Genomic DNA, 15840 nt, shown 5'->3' with positions numbered 1-15840 from the left:
AGAAAAAAAGGGTTTAAGGGGAAAAAAGTAAGGGGATTTGGGAAAGGGGGGAAGGTAAATGGGGGGGGTTGGGGGGGATGGGGAACCTTCTGGGCCCTTTTTCCCAAAAAAGGGCGGAAAAAATTTGAGGAGAAAGAAAAGCGCCATGCAAGAACGGTTGGGGATGGAAAAAGGTTTTTGGGGAGATGGATAAAAAGGGTTTTCAGTTATATGGCGGTTCTGATGCCTTATGGAGAGAATATGGGGATGGAAAGAAGAGAGAAAATAGAAAGAATGCACGAAAGGTATATAAGGTGGACGTTAGGCCTGGACTGGAGCACGCCCGGATATATGATAAGAGAGGAAACTAAAAGAGACAAGAAAGAATAAGCGCTGGTAGAAGGCGATGAAGTATGAAGAAAAATTGAAGAGAGGAGAAGGAAACGAGATTGCAAGAGAGTGCTGGAGGGAAATAAGAGAAAAGGATAGGAAAGAAAGTCAAAGGGGAAGAAGAAAGAAAGAGCTTTTACGAGCGAAGAGGTTATGCAGTCAAGGAAATAGAGAGAAAAAGAGGGGAGGGGTGGAGTAGCATTGAGGAATTAACGGAAAGAGACAGGGACATTCAGATTCAAGAGAAGGACGAAAGGATAAGAGAATCAAGATACAACAAATGGTACAAGGAGGTAGTAGAAAGCAGGAGGCCTGAATACCTGGAGAGAAAAGGAAAAGAGCAATCTATGATTAGGATAGCGAGATTCAGATTAGGTAATGAGATGAGAAGCGGAAGATACTGGGATACAATAGAAAAAACAAGCTGCAGGATATGTGGCGTGGAGGCAGAATCATGGGAGCATGTGTTAGAATGGTGCGCAAGAGACGAAGAAGGAGAAGAAAAAGAAGGAATTAGCGAAAGAATCAAAAGAATACTGGACAGCAAGGGTGAAGAAGAGAAGTGGATGGCGGAATTAGAAAGGAAAAGAAAGCAAGCGAGTCAATGACAGCTAAGCAGAGAGAGTAAGTAAATGTCTTTTGATTTCAGATAAGCAGGAGGTGAAGGAACAAAGATGGAGCGAAAGCTAATCTGCAAAGGAACAATGGCAATCGACAAAGAGGCGATAGAGAAGGTTGCAGAAGAGCGAATGGTGAAGGTGATGAAGGAGTACAAGGAGGAGATAAAGGAAATGAAAGAGGAAATAGAGAAGCTAAAAAGGAAAGTATACAGACTAGAACAATGTTCAGGTAAAAGGAAGAGAAGCGAAAGTGAGGAGGAAAATAGTAAGGTATGTAAAGCAAAATGGTGGTACGAAGAAGAAGAAGAGAAAGACGATGAAAAAAGAAAGAAGAATGTAATAATTAGGGTCGAGAAGAAGAGATGGGGAGGAGGTAGCTCGAATATGAATAAGGTGAAGCAATTTTTTACAGATGGGCTTAAGGTGAGGGTAGAGGTAAAGGAGGTGAACCAGATAGGATATAGAGGGGATTGGATAACATTCCTCGTAAAGATGGAAAGCGAAAGAGATAGCAGGAAAGTACTGGAAGCGAGAAGGAAGGAGGGAAGTAGAATGAAGGTAAAGATAGATGCAGATAAGTCGGTGGAAGATAGGATCAAAGAAGGAAAAGAGAGGGAAAAGAGAAAGGAAAGGAAAGAGGAAGAAAATGGGGAGACCAGGAAGTCGGCGGAGGACGAGATCGTGGAGAAGATGGAAGACCAGCTGCTGATGAGCACGGACGAGGACGAGGCGGAGCAAAGGAAGAAGAGAGAGGGAAGGTCCTAGAAAAGGTGGGATGGGTAACAGGATATGTAAGGTCGTAAAAAGGCCAGGTGATAAGTTGGGTTAAGAGACTTATGTAAAGGATTGGGTACGTCCCTATAAAACGCCATGTGAAAAGTGTTGTATATGTTTATATGAATAATATGTAAGGGTTTGGGAACGTTTGCCCAATAAAACGCCTTTTCAACCCCGGAAGGGGAAAAAATAAAGGATTGAATTGAAATTGAATACTAAAAGAAAAAGAATATAATATAGACAGAGTATGTAACATGTAAAAGAACAATGGAATAATACAATTTGTAGTATAAAAATGCTGTTATTTTTATTTCTCACTACATTTTACATTATATATTTATACAGTACTTTGTACAAAAATATATATAGTATCTTATATATGTGGGATTTTTTTTATTATATATTTTAGATATTTTTTTGCTTTTTTCTTTAAAATATTATTTTCTACAATTTCTTTATTCAGTTTACGCAATCGTATTATGTACGAGTACGTACAAGACAACCAATGACTGCTCTAGGAAAGTTATTATTAGTTTTTGTACAAATAATATCAATTAATTTATCAAAAATCCATGGTTCTTTATTTAAAAAATTACTATGAAATTTTTCGAATTCGGAATTCATAATATTTGCTACTGCTTGTAATTCGGTAGTGGGATACATGAAATTTCCTCTAGATTTAAAAGTAACCCAATTGTCTGAAATTGCTGGAAGTGTTTTTGTAGGGACACCTAAATTACTATAAGTGTTACGGAATCTATGTGCTACATATCCAGCAACATACAATAAAGCATTTTTTTCGATAATTTCGGTGCCTATGTTTTGTTCAATGGCTTCAAGTAATTCTAATTCTTCTAAAGTTGGAGTATAACAGCTTAAATCAATTGCTGGAAAAATTATAAGAAGACAATTATGGAAAAAATTATAAACATGGATATAAATAAATTATATCACATTATTCAATAAAAAATAGTAAATTGAATATATTTTGAATATATTATGATCCATACACATACATAAACTTAATGACAATCTTAAATATAAGATCAGACTATAAATATCGATGTATAAATATAAGCTTTAACATTGATGTATATAAACCGGCGGCACACGATGCTTATTTATGTTATATTATTTGCTGGATTTCCTTGCTGCTGTGTGGGCAGTTGTCGTAGCAATGCTGCTAGCTGTGTTGTTAACTTCTTTACATGGTGCGGTCTTTCGTACAGGCTGAGTAGCTGGACCTTAATTTTTCAAATAAAAACAAAAACATACCGTGTGCCGCTAGTTAAATGGATGTCGATTAAATTACTATTTCTCACTAAATAAGCTAGACAGGACGAATTTCTAAAAAAAAAAAAAAATTTTTTTATTTGCTGTATTAATATTAAAAAATAATTAATAAAAAAATTAAATTAATATTCGTACTAGTAGTCATACGTTATAGAAAGAAAAATGATGAAATAATTTAAAATAAAAGAAATTCACAAAAAATTTCATTCAAATAATTTAAAAAAAGGAAAATTTTATAATATAGAATATATACATACGCTAATACTAGATATTTTATGTATTTTTTTCTATTAATAAATTAAAATGCACGCACACACTGCATATACACACACACACACACACACGCACACGCACACGCACACGCACACGCACACGCACACGCACACGCACACGCACACGCACACGCACACGCACACGCACACGCACACGCACACGCACACGCACACGCACACGCACACGCACACGCACACGCACACGCACACGCACACGCACACGCACACGCACACGCACACGCACACGCACACGCACACGCACACGCACACGCACACGCACACACACACATCATAATGTTCTAAACAATAAATTAATAAAAATTTATATTTCAAATTTTTTACGTTACCTTCATTGTGTTCAACTTCTTGTATGTCGATATCCATTGCTTCTTCCTCAATTTTATTATATTTTTATATTTATAAAGCCTTTCTCTTCAAAATAACTATTGATTTTTCTTTTGGTATGGAATGCAAATTTGTTGCTTGACTATGAACATTGTTATGTGCTTCATCAATTTCTGTGAGAATAGTAGAATCATCTCCTATAGTATTTGCACCTAAAGTGACATACTCCGAGTGTTTACCTAATATATACCATCTCAATCTATATTTTAATTGCACAGGTGTAGGATGATCATATCCTGCACCTATCATTCTTAAGTATGAAAATAAATTTTCTAGGACATCTTGATTCAGTCTTCTTGTTAATAGATATTTTATTGGAAATTCTTCAGATGAATATTTTTGTAAAATATATGGAAACATTTCAACTAATGATTTGTTACACACTAAAATTCCTTTTTGAAACTGCAATAATGTTGATCTACGTCCCACTCGCATTTCCAGAATAAACTCGTTCATATTAGCAATTATTTTATTTTGTTCGTCTATATTAATACCATATGCATGTGAGCTAGTACAATGCCCAAATTTAAAGTTGCTATTAAAAATGTCAAACCAGTCATTAAATAACTTAAGTATGTCAGCAGTTTGTTTCCATTGTGGAGAAGTAAGTAGATCTTTTTCTCCGCACCAACGTATTGCTAATGCGTTAGTATTTGAGAAAACTTGTGCAGCCATTTTAACATTTTGTCTCTGTGCTCCTTTTATATCTAAATGTGCTCTATTTAATTTGTGAGCTATTTTTAAATCTCCTGAATTTAATCTCAATATTTCTTCTAAGCATGTCTTGTCAACATCAATTCCTTTCGTTTTAAAGCCGGAGTCCAAAAAGTTATTCCTGGCCAATTTTATTAAGTGAAGAGCGTCAGCGTAAAAAAATATTTTTAATGAACTATTACTTGGATGTATAATATAATTCTGTTTCACAATGGTTTCTTGTTCATTCTTTTTCGGAGTATCTGTGCTAACATTTATTCCAATATTAAGATCATTCCACAGTTTCATGTTCGCTGGCCCCATATCACTTATCACAGCCAAAACAATATAATTAATTTCATAAAGTCTATTTATTATTGTTAGCAATGTATCTGCAGACATAGGTTTATCAAACTCATAATATATTGGCTGTTTCCATTTACAAAACAAACCTCGGGCCAAGACAAACTGACATGTCTTATGAGATCCATAAACCCTCTGTTCCTTCCGTTCTATTTCAATTTTATTTGAAACGTATACTTCGTCGAAAGTTAACACCGTCAATCTTTCGTGTAAACTAAAGCTCTGTCCTTTATCATTCATAATTTGAAGCACATCTGTCAAAATTCCAGGTGGAATACGAAATGAAGCACACCAGTTACGTAGGGTTGTTTCACAAGGTAATGGCATTTTCTTTGTATTACGTAAATATCGATAAGCTTTTGGACTCAAGGACCGTAAAGCAATAGCTGATACTATATCTGCAGACGACCATCTAATGCGAGTGTTTGTTTTTTGTGACATCAACATTTTTATTTGACCAGAAGTAAAAACTTTGCGTAACGCATGTAAAGGTATTATATCTTCCTCTTGTTTATCTATTACTATTTGTGTTAAAAGTTCAGATTTTTTTTCTACATCTTTCTGTAAGTTTTCCACCTGTTGACTTAATTTTATATTATTTTCAATAAGTTTATATTTCTCCTTAAATATTTGATTTTTTTCTTTAATTAACATTTTCTTTTCTTTCTTTTTTTTTCTAATAAATCCATTAATATTGATACATTTTGTTTGGTACATGTTTTATCCCTGTAAAATGTATTTATATTTTAAGAATATTATTATCATTTGTCGCACGACAAATTTGTCGAGCATGTTCATTGGTCACAGATTAGAAAATTTCTAGATTCTAAATTTTTTCTATTTTGCAACCAATCAATATATGCTAAAAAATTTTGTCGTACAACAAATGTAATATTACTCTAACATTAAGTTTTTATATAGGTTTAAAAATATATAAATATGTATATTAATTGTACAATACCTTGTGTCTGTTTCTTGTTCTGTTATCATATCTAATTCACAGGTATTGTTTTTTGAGTCTCTTTGTTGTGTATTTTCTTTTTCTGTAATTATATCTGTGACATTTTGTACCTTTTCATGTATGTGCTGCTGTTCTTGAGCATATTTTAAAAGTTGTACATATGTTGGTACACCTGTCTTTACTCTGAAATAAATTTATATTGTAAGCTCAGAGGGTCGATTGTGTATCGCACAACTGTGTAAAAATTACAAAAGTGAGCAAATTTACTAGAATATTAATAATTTCATTGGTCAGCGTCAAGTGAATTTGTTCACTTTTGTACTTTTCACCCAGTTAATATTATTATACACATACAAAATCCATAAAATCTATCAATATATTTCAAAAATCTATCTATATAACAAAATATATTTTTCTTTTTAATAAAATGTTCTTACATGGATTTTACTTTTATAAATTCTGTTTCTTTCATTGTTACATTTAATAATTTGCTCGGCACTGCATCCTTTTTTAGACGACGTATCTCTTTGGCAAATGTTTTTGTTCGTGGCTTTGTCCACTTCATCTCGAAACAATTTTCTTTGAAATGAAGATTGCATATTCTTGCTTTAATTTTAATAAATAACACATGTATGAAATTATAATAATCTCTCTCTCCCTCTCGTTTGTGTGTGTGTGTGTGCGTGCGTGCGTGCGTGCGTGCGTGCGTGCGTGCGTGCGTGCGTGCGTGCGTGCGTGCGTGCGTGCGTGCGTGCGTGCGTGCGTGCGTGCGTGCGTGCGTGCGTGCGTGCGTGCGTGCGTGCGTGCGTGCGTGCGTGCGTGCGTGCGTGCGTGCGTGCGTGCGTGCGTGCGTGCGTGCGTGCGTGCGTGCGTGCGTGCGTGCGTGCGTGCGTGCGTGCGTGCGTGCGTGCGTGCGTGCGTGCGTGCGTGCGTGCGTGCGTGCGTGCGTGCGTGCGTGCGTGCGTGCGTGCGTGCGTGCGTGCGTGCGTGCGTGCGTGCGTGCGTGCGTGCGTGCGTGCGTGCGTGCGTGCGTGCGTGCGTGCGTGCGTGCGTGCGTGCGTGCGTGCGTGCGTGCGTGCGTGCGTGCGTGCGTGCGTGCGTGCGTGCGTGCGTGCGTGCGTGCGTGCGTGCGTGCGTGCGTGCGTGCGTGCGTGCGTGCGTGCGTGCGTGCGTGCGTGCGTGCGTGCGTGCGTGCGTGCGTGCGTGCGTGCGTGCGTGCGTGCGTGCGTGCGTGCGTGCGTGCGTGCGTGCGTGCGTGCGTGCGTGCGTGCGTGCGTGCGTGCGTGCGTGCGTGCGTGCGTGCGTGCGTGCGTGCGTGCGTGCGTGTGTGCGTGCGTGCGTGCGTGCGTGCGTGCGTGCGTGCGTGCGTGCGTGCGTGCGTGCGTGCGTGCGTGCGTGTGGGCGTGTGTACACTTACCAGAGTTAATTTTGATATTAACTTCATTTCTTTTACAAGCTTCAAGCCATTGCTGGCGCATAACTTGTCTTTTCGGAAAACGGAATAATTTAATATTCTTTGCGCATGCATTCTCTGTGCGGCTGTTACAGCCTTTTATGTAACACGCTGGCATTTCTGCAAAAAAACATTATACAGATTACACAATACTATACTGTATTAAACGCTGCATTACATTACAATAAATTACAATAACTCACCTCAATCTAAAAGCTAAATAAGTAGGGGTTTTATCTGTTACATTCCTCGGGTGAGGAAATAAGGTGCCTTGTACACTAAGGTAATTAGCACAAGCGATGTAGACATATACTACGTTTACGCGAGCGTTACTTCTGTAGTAACTTACGATAATTCGTTCGCGTAAACGGGATTTTCCTTCGCGTAAACGGGATTTTGTAGTAACTTACGATAATTTATTCCGCGTAAACGAGTGATATATCGTAAGTTACTACAGAAGTAACGCTCGCGTAAACGTAGTACTAGTCACTTATTCACACTACTACCGTGATACACTTAAATACCTTTGTTAATTTTCTTAACGTTGATGCGGATAGAGTGGTCGGGTGCACATAAAATAACCAGGAACATGTATAAGACGACGCTTTATTCTAAATACTTTTGCTCGCGCGTTTTTGCTTCCGCTCTCAAACGCCGATCGTAACGAAGGAACTACTAAACTTCGGGAGTCGCGAACGGACACGAACGCTCTCTCCTCACTTCTGGCGGGCGCGAACGCTAACTACGCCCTCTTTTGCAACTCACTCGAATGCTACCGCGGATCGGTAACTCCGAGCGTACCAACGGCAGTACGATACCTCTTTATTTTTCACATCCTCCCACCTTAGATTTTCCGCATATAGGATGGGGAAAATCTAACATCATAAAATAAAATAATAATTTTCGCATATCTCAAAATAACATCTTAGAACTAAATTACACTTTCATATAACAGCGAAACTGAACAATAGACATCATAACTGCTAATACAACATAAGACTCCTTATCTAATAACTGGCTTTACAGTACGTCCACTACGAGTTTTGTACGGCACAGATTCAGCTTCCTTTTCTATCGCTTTAGAGAGACTCAACTTCTCTTTCTCATCTTTCGAATCGCGCGCCGCGCTAACCTTTTTCTTATATAATGTATGTAGTTGCTCAGGGACAACATCGAAATCGACTTCAAGAGGATACAATTTTTGTATCGGACGCACTAATTGACCAGACGCAGTAACTAAGCGCACTACTCTAATGACTCCGTCTTTTCCCGGAAAAGTCTCTATCACTCGGCCTAGAGGCCAATCCAATCGCTTAGTACAATCATTTTCTATCAATACGACATTACCGATTGATATCTTACGAGTTTCGGAAGCTCTTTTATTAACATTATATTTAAGCTCCCCTAAATATTCGGTCCGAAAACGTTTTCTCAGTTCATCTTTTAGGTGCTGTCGATACTTAAATCTACCTTTGAATTTTTCCCTATCAATAAAATCGCAATCAGGTACTCCGATCTCGCGGATCTCTTGTAAGAACATATTAGGAGTGATAGGATTGAGATCTCTAGGATCTTCGGATAAATACGTCAAAGGTCTCGCATTAATAATTGATTCGCAATCGCATAAGACAGTCGACATCTCTTCATACTCTAAGCACGCTTTCCCCAGTATTTTACGCAAAATTCGTTTCAAGACTTGAATTAGACGCTCCCACCAACCTCCCCACCAAGGGGCGCTTGGTGGATTAAATTTCCACTCAATTTTCTGCACATGACAGAGTTCTGTGACTTTATTCCAGTCAATGCGCTTCAATAAATTACTACAACCCTCAAAATTGGTCCCATTGTCACTATATACGTTACTCGGCCGACCTCTTCGGGCTACGAACCTGCGAAAAGCTTCCATAAATTTATCAGTCGACAAAGAAGTCACAAGCTCAAAATGCACAGCACGATATACGGCGCACGTAAAAATACAGATCCACGCTTTTATGTTTCCCTTCAGATACACGGGCCCCGCGAAATCAATTCCCGTTACTTCAAATACCCGAGCATCACGTACGCGGTTCATAGGCAAAGGAGCCTGCGTAGCATCTAAAGGTCTAGCGCTCTGTCGTGTACAGATTACACATTTCTTTACAACAGATCTCGCAACTTTACGTCCGTGGATTATCCAGTATTCTTCCCGTAAGTGACTAAGTATTGCATTGACATTGCTATGTCCCAAACGCTCATGAGTTTCAGTTATTAATAATCTAGTTATGGGATTCTCGCCTAGCAAAATCACTGGATAACGGAACGAATAAACATCATCACGTTGCAGTATCTTAGATTTCATACGTATCAATTCATCGTCAGCCATAACAGCATTCATTGTTCTAAGTTTTACATCGTCAATTCCATCAAATGAATCTCTCTGTGAAATTCGTAAAACCGTCTTTTCCGCAATTTTTCGTTCATCAAAAGTTAAATTCCCACCATGTCTTTCCCGGTCGGGCCATCTAGTATAACTGATAAATCGCTTAAGCCATGCAATCGCGCCTATCATTGTGTTGAACTTTGAAACTCTCGGAACATAAAAAGGTTCAACTTTTACATCATGACTAACATTAGACATTACCGAAATAATCTCAGTCTCATTTATCGGAGTTTTTAATACTGCGGTTTTACGGATCTCACTTTTAATCTCGTCTTCTTGGTAGGTGACATTCGACATAGGCCACTCTGATGAATCTCTTTTAAGCCAGCTTGGCCCGTCCCACCAGTTAACTTTTATGAGAGTGCTTAAATCACACCCACGCGATGGTAGATCTGCGGGATTTAGATCTCCAGGAACATGTCTCCATGAATCAACTTTCGAAAGACATCTTATTTCTTTAACTCGATTTTCAACGAAGGGTGCCCAAGGACAATTTCTTTGAATCCAATATAAGACTGTACTAGAATCACACCAATATGTGACTTCTCTGTCTTCCATTCTCAGTGAATTTAGGTTTGAGTTGGCTAATCTTGTGCCCGTACAAGCGGCCAGCAACTCGAGTCTAGGAGTTGTAACTGGTGAGACTGGAGCCACCCTAGCTTTAGCTGCAACCAAAGTAACATTCACATGAGAGTCGTACTCTATCCGGGCATACATCACAGCTGCATACGCTTTTTTACTTGCATCGCAAAATACATGGAAGGTAACATTAGCTCCTGGATCTGAAGAGCGAAAGGCCCATCGAGGAAAATGTAACTCACTCAGTGACGATAGACTTTTCAGCCATTTTTTAAACTCATTTTGAATTTCCTCGCTCAATTCCTCATCCCACTTCACTTTTGAGATCCAAGTTTTCTGCAATAAAAGTTTAGGACATATCATAACAGGGCAAACAAATCCCAGAGGGTCAAAAATGCGATGAGCGAACGATAAAATGGTGCGTTTCGTAATTTTCTCATTTAATGTCGATTCAACGGGAGGCACTACCAGACGTAAAGAATCACAGCGCTTATTCCAAATCATTCCCAACACTGAAATATCCTCCGCTCCCGTCATTGCACCGGTATGCTCCCACCCTCTAAGGTTAAACGCTCCGTGGAGCATAGCGTAACTCGCGTCATGCATAAATCCGTCAACTTCTTTCATCGTACTCAAACTAGTCACACAGTTATCCACGTAAAAACTTTCCATTAATTTACGGATATTGTTCATCGCATTTACCATACTCGACTTATGTTTCTCGTCTGACATTAGTTTTCTCAAGTGAAAGTCAATTACTGCTCCGAGAAGAAAAGGGCTACAAGTTACACCGAAAACTACTCGAACATGTCTATAAGTAATTATTCTCCCGAGCTCATCATACCATAAAAACCTGAGATAATCACGATCATTCTTGTTTAAACATATTTGCAAAAAAGCTTTTTCAATGTCAGCGATAATACCGAATTTTTCTTTTCTAAAACGCAAAAGTATTGACGAAATTAATTCAATCAAGTTAGGCCCTTTTTCTAAACATTCATTTAACGATGGAGAGTCTCTGCCCTTGGCTGACGCATCGAATACAGGCCTGAGCGGTGTGGAGCTGCCTTCCTTGACGACTCCTCGATGTGGAAGATAGTGACCTTTTATTTCTGTTTCGTCGGCAGGCACCAACTCAATGATTCCCTTCTCTCGCCAGTCTTTGAGAACTCGATCATAGTCAGCATACATTCCCGAAGCTTTGAGCCTCTTCGTGGTCGTAACGAGTCTCTTCTCCGCAAGATCATGGTTGTTCGGCAGAGCAGGGTGCGATTCAATCCAAGGTAGACATACTTCATAACGTCCCTCATCGTTGGTTATGACGGTCTCGACAAAACGTTCTCGAACTTGTGCATCATAGTCCTTTCGAGATTTTTCGACAACCGGATCATTAATGCCAATGACATCCAGGCTCCATAAATCTGATATGCAGGTCTCTCGTTGTAACATAGAAGTAGTCTGGGCTGCGAATCCATCCTCGACATAATTCGGAGTTTTGCCCATTAAAGTCCAACCGAGATGCGTTTCAATTGCTGTCAGACCGCATTTGAGCTGCTTGGTTCTTCCTGTCATTAATTTCCCAGCAATATCAGCTCCAATAAGAATTTTAATTGGCTGAGCATGGTTCGACTCACCTGGTTCGTCTGTTAACTGTATGCCTAGCTCCTTTAATTCATTCATCCAAGGCTGCTCATCCCATAGAGGAACATCGGCACATATTTCGTCCTCGTCGTAGGCTTGGAAGTTGCAGGCATATTTTCTATCAAGACTGCTCATATGAACCAGGTATTTTCGGTGATCCTTAATTTCTGAAGACACGTTGCCGAACAGAGAGTGCTTCAGCTTCAACCTGCCGATCGGCTCATAGTTCATGACGCGGATAAGGTCTTTACACACGTACGATTTTGTAGAACCCGAATCGAAGAACACGCGCACGATACGTTCTTCCTGTTTGTTCCTGATTATCGCGTGTAATGTCTGCAGTATCACTTCTGGCCCTTTTGTGTGACTGAGTAGCGACTTTTCATCTTTGACATCACATCCGTCTCCTTTGTGAGACGGCGCTACATTACGGTCGCCCATAACCTCCGGGTTACATTAACACATTAACACAACATGACGATGACTGCATAAGGCACATTTCAGATTTCCGCGACACATACGGCTTTGATGTCCGATCTTCAGGCAGTTGAAACACGCATTTTTGGTTTGCAACACCGATTTCCTGTCACTCAGCGTCATTTTGCGTGCTTTCTCACATTTCATGCTTGCATGTTCATTCTCGCAGAACACACACACGGTAGGTTTAGTAACCTTTCCACTCGCGTGTAAACTCATAGCAGAAGGCGTATCTTTAGTGGATTCCGAGCGTTGTTTATTTTTTGACTGCTTCCGTTCATTCATGTCAAAACCGTTTACCGCGATCGTTATGCGCTCTTCATTTTCCACTTCGGATTGTAGAAATTTCATTAATCGTGTGAGTCTATCTTCTCTCGGCGGTGGCTCCTCTCCCATACGTTGTGGCGCAAATGGCGTCACTTGATTCCGCTGCCAGGCGCGTAACAATTCTTCCGGCAACGACGATTCGACGAGAGGGTACAACATGGCGCCGCATCTGTCCGTTGTCACACCAAGAGATTCGAGAGCACGAAGTTGTGACTCTATTTTATCGAACAAGCTTGCTAAATTTATTTTCTCGTTCGGCTTCATAGCATTTTGCAATATTAACTTTAATAACTCACGCACATATACTTCTACGAGCATTTCATCACGTCCGAATCGATTCTTTATCGCGGCGATAACTTTATCATAGTTTTCATCGGTAGGCGGGAAGCTACCGACTAGTTCCGCCGCGCGCGAATCCGGAACCATAGCTTGCAAGAGATACTGGAATTTGGTCTCGTTGTCGATTGTAGCGTTTTCATGAATCTTCTTGAACTGAGACCAAAATCGTAACCATTCCTTAATATCTCCGTCATACTTTTTGAGTTCGATTTTCGGCAGCTTGATCTGATCGGGTACTTGTGCACGAATGCGAGCGTCTGCCCTGTCGGTAACGGGCCCATTGGCGTTTGGCGTAGCCATGACAGGCGTCCCCATTGCGTTCATGGCGGCGAGTCTTGCTCGAAGAAACTTCCTCTTATACTCGTCGTTGGTGGCATCTTCCGTCGCGATGGCTTTGTCCGTCACGCCTTCCGTCTCGTGCATGCATGTCATTAACACCTCGTTAGCTTCCAGTAATTTCTCGTGCCTTTCCTCCAGAACTTGCAGAAACACGATCATTTCTTCTTTATTTACTGGTCGCGTAGCCATACCCGTTAAAGTCGCAGCTAAATCATTTACTGCGCGTGTAAAAGCCGTGCGGTTCGTCGTGCGTTTCTTCCTGGCGGCCTCCATCTTGAGATGCTTGCCTCTTCACTCGCGATACTCGTATCCGACTGTAGTATCTCTCTTGTCCTGTCACGGTCGCCACAATGTTAATTTTCTTAACGTTGATGCGGATAGAGTGGTCGGGTGCACATAAAATAACCAGGAACATGTATAAGACGACGCTTTATTCTAAATACTTTTGCTCGCGCGTTTTTGCTTCCGCTCTCAAACGCCGATCGTAACGAAGGAACTACTAAACTTCGGGAGTCGCGAACGGACACGAACGCTCTCTCCTCACTTCTGGCGGGCGCGAACGCTAACTACGCCCTCTTTTGCAACTCACTCGAATGCTACCGCGGATCGGTAACTCCGAGCGTACCAACGGCAGTACGATACCTCTTTATTTTTCACACCTTAATCTTTTGATCCTTTACGAATCTTAAGCCTTGCAGATTGTGAATCCTTTCCGATTCCTAATCGTGCAGACCATTAATCCATAAGGATCTTAATCGGAAAAAACTTCTTAACAAAGTATATATGGGACGAAGGCCGGGTCGGATTCGAACCACGGACCTTGGTGTTTCTAATCATTCGCGTAGGCACTGAGCCACGCGTCATCCCCCGCTAAATAAATAAGACTTTAACAGGTTATAATACACGTTTACGTGAGCCTTCGTCGCCATATTGTTTCAATGCTTTGGACCCAATTTTGATTGGTCAATTCATGGACGACTGCGCATCACAGGGAATGCTTCACCTTGTTTCTTTACACCATGTGTCTACTTACACCATGGGTATAGCTTTGTCGGCAACCTTGTCGCTGTTGCTATCGCTATCGCTATCGCCTATTGTGCAAGGGGTTTTACACATACGCAGTCATATACATAATCAAGAGAAGGTCTCTGACCAATCCTCCCCTTTCTTGATTGTCTCAAAAGTGTCTTCCAGTGTGCGAGATGAAAAGGGATTTTACATAAGAGATCATAGTCCAAAAAGAAAAAATTGTACGAGGAAAAAAAGGAATACTTAAATGTGCGAGATAAAAAAGGAATTTATAGGGAATCATCGTAGACCAAAGAGAAAAGATTGTACGAGGAAAAAAAGGAATTATACAGGATTGAAGAAAACCACGGACCAAATTACGCTATATAGCCCAAAGGCGGGGCTGAAGGCGTTAATAACCCCAACCGCGCGGGCGCGCGCGGGGTTTACAACTACAAAAAAAAACTCGAGAGACACGGTAAGTACGAAGTACGCGCGGAGCGAGACCAACCGTGACTCTTTACGCGACGCGACGATTAATTACTATTATTCTTATTTTATTTACTGTTTATTACTACGTTTACGTGAGTGTTTATACATACAGGTTAAACCTATTTACTGTTTACTACGTTTACGTGAGTGTCTATACATACACGTTAATAACCTATTATATTATTTTTTATTTTTATATTGACGGCAGGGAGCTGATACTGAGATCAAGGAGCCTGTTTACACAAGGCGTTTCTGCCGCGCGATTGCGGCCGCGCGTTAATAACGTTTGCACGAGCCGCACGCTGTCCCGAGGTAATAAGGTGCGACAACGCGCGCATACGCGCGTATGCAAAACAGCAGTAACACCGTAATCGTGCCGGCGATATACTGAATTGAATTAATTGCTTCGTGCTTATCTGGAGATTTCGTTATTACCTACATTGTGTTACCACCGCTGCCGGAAAAGGAGGTTCTCTACGCTTGGCAGAAAGTGACAATTGACACGTTCGATCCCGACTTCGTTGATCGCAGAAGAGCTGGACTCGAGGTACGTTTCCGATTTACAATTATAATAGTATCGTGCGATGAATGTTGTACCCAATTATAACCTCAAATGAAGTTGCAATGTGCGCGTTGCTAGTATTCTGATTATACCATACATTTTTACTTTGTAGAGGTATTATATATTGACAGCAGAGAGCTGATACCGAGGAGACCAAGGAGCCTGTTCACACGACTTTTTCACTCCCGGACCGCTCCGGGACGTGGGCCGGATCAAAAGGAGTAAGGAGAGCGGGATGACAGGCCTCTCCGACGATTCCCTTGCACCTTCGACACTTCGCGAAACGAATTTACCGTTGGGCGCCAGACTCGTCAACGCGCGTCCGCGAAATCGCGAAAGAAAACCCCAAAACGAGACGCAAAGCGAGACGTGCGGATGTGCGAGGAATCGGCTAGCTCGACCTAAGGGCTGGGGCGGGGGTGATGAAGGGCGGAGCGATATTCGGCGGGGT

General features: G+C 40.9%; 1 protein-coding gene across 1 annotated transcript; it reads right to left on the bottom strand.

The window, feature by feature from the left end:
* Positions 1-12301: 12301 nt before the first annotated feature.
* LOC143899564 (uncharacterized) lies at positions 12302-13600 on the bottom strand. The gene has a single exon (XM_077409922.1). The coding sequence runs from the start codon at positions 13598-13600 to the stop codon at positions 12302-12304; it is 1299 nt and encodes a 432-aa protein (XP_077266048.1).
* Positions 13601-15840: the final 2240 nt, after the last annotated feature.

The sequence above is a fragment of the Temnothorax americanus genome, unplaced genomic scaffold (genome assembly GCF_048541705.1).
Source record: "Temnothorax americanus isolate GAGA-0224 unplaced genomic scaffold, ASM4854170v1 Scaffold277, whole genome shotgun sequence".
In the NCBI taxonomy this organism is placed as follows: Eukaryota; Metazoa; Arthropoda; class Insecta; order Hymenoptera; family Formicidae; genus Temnothorax; species Temnothorax americanus.
Note: the sequence above shows the minus strand (reverse complement) of the source record. Positions and strands in the feature narration are given on the sequence as shown.

Bases quoted from the DNA above. Each gene is read 5' to 3' on its own strand.
- LOC143899564 (XM_077409922.1), bottom strand. From the start codon at position 13,600: ATGGAGGCCGCCAGGAAGAAACGCACGACGAACCGCACGGCTTTTACA.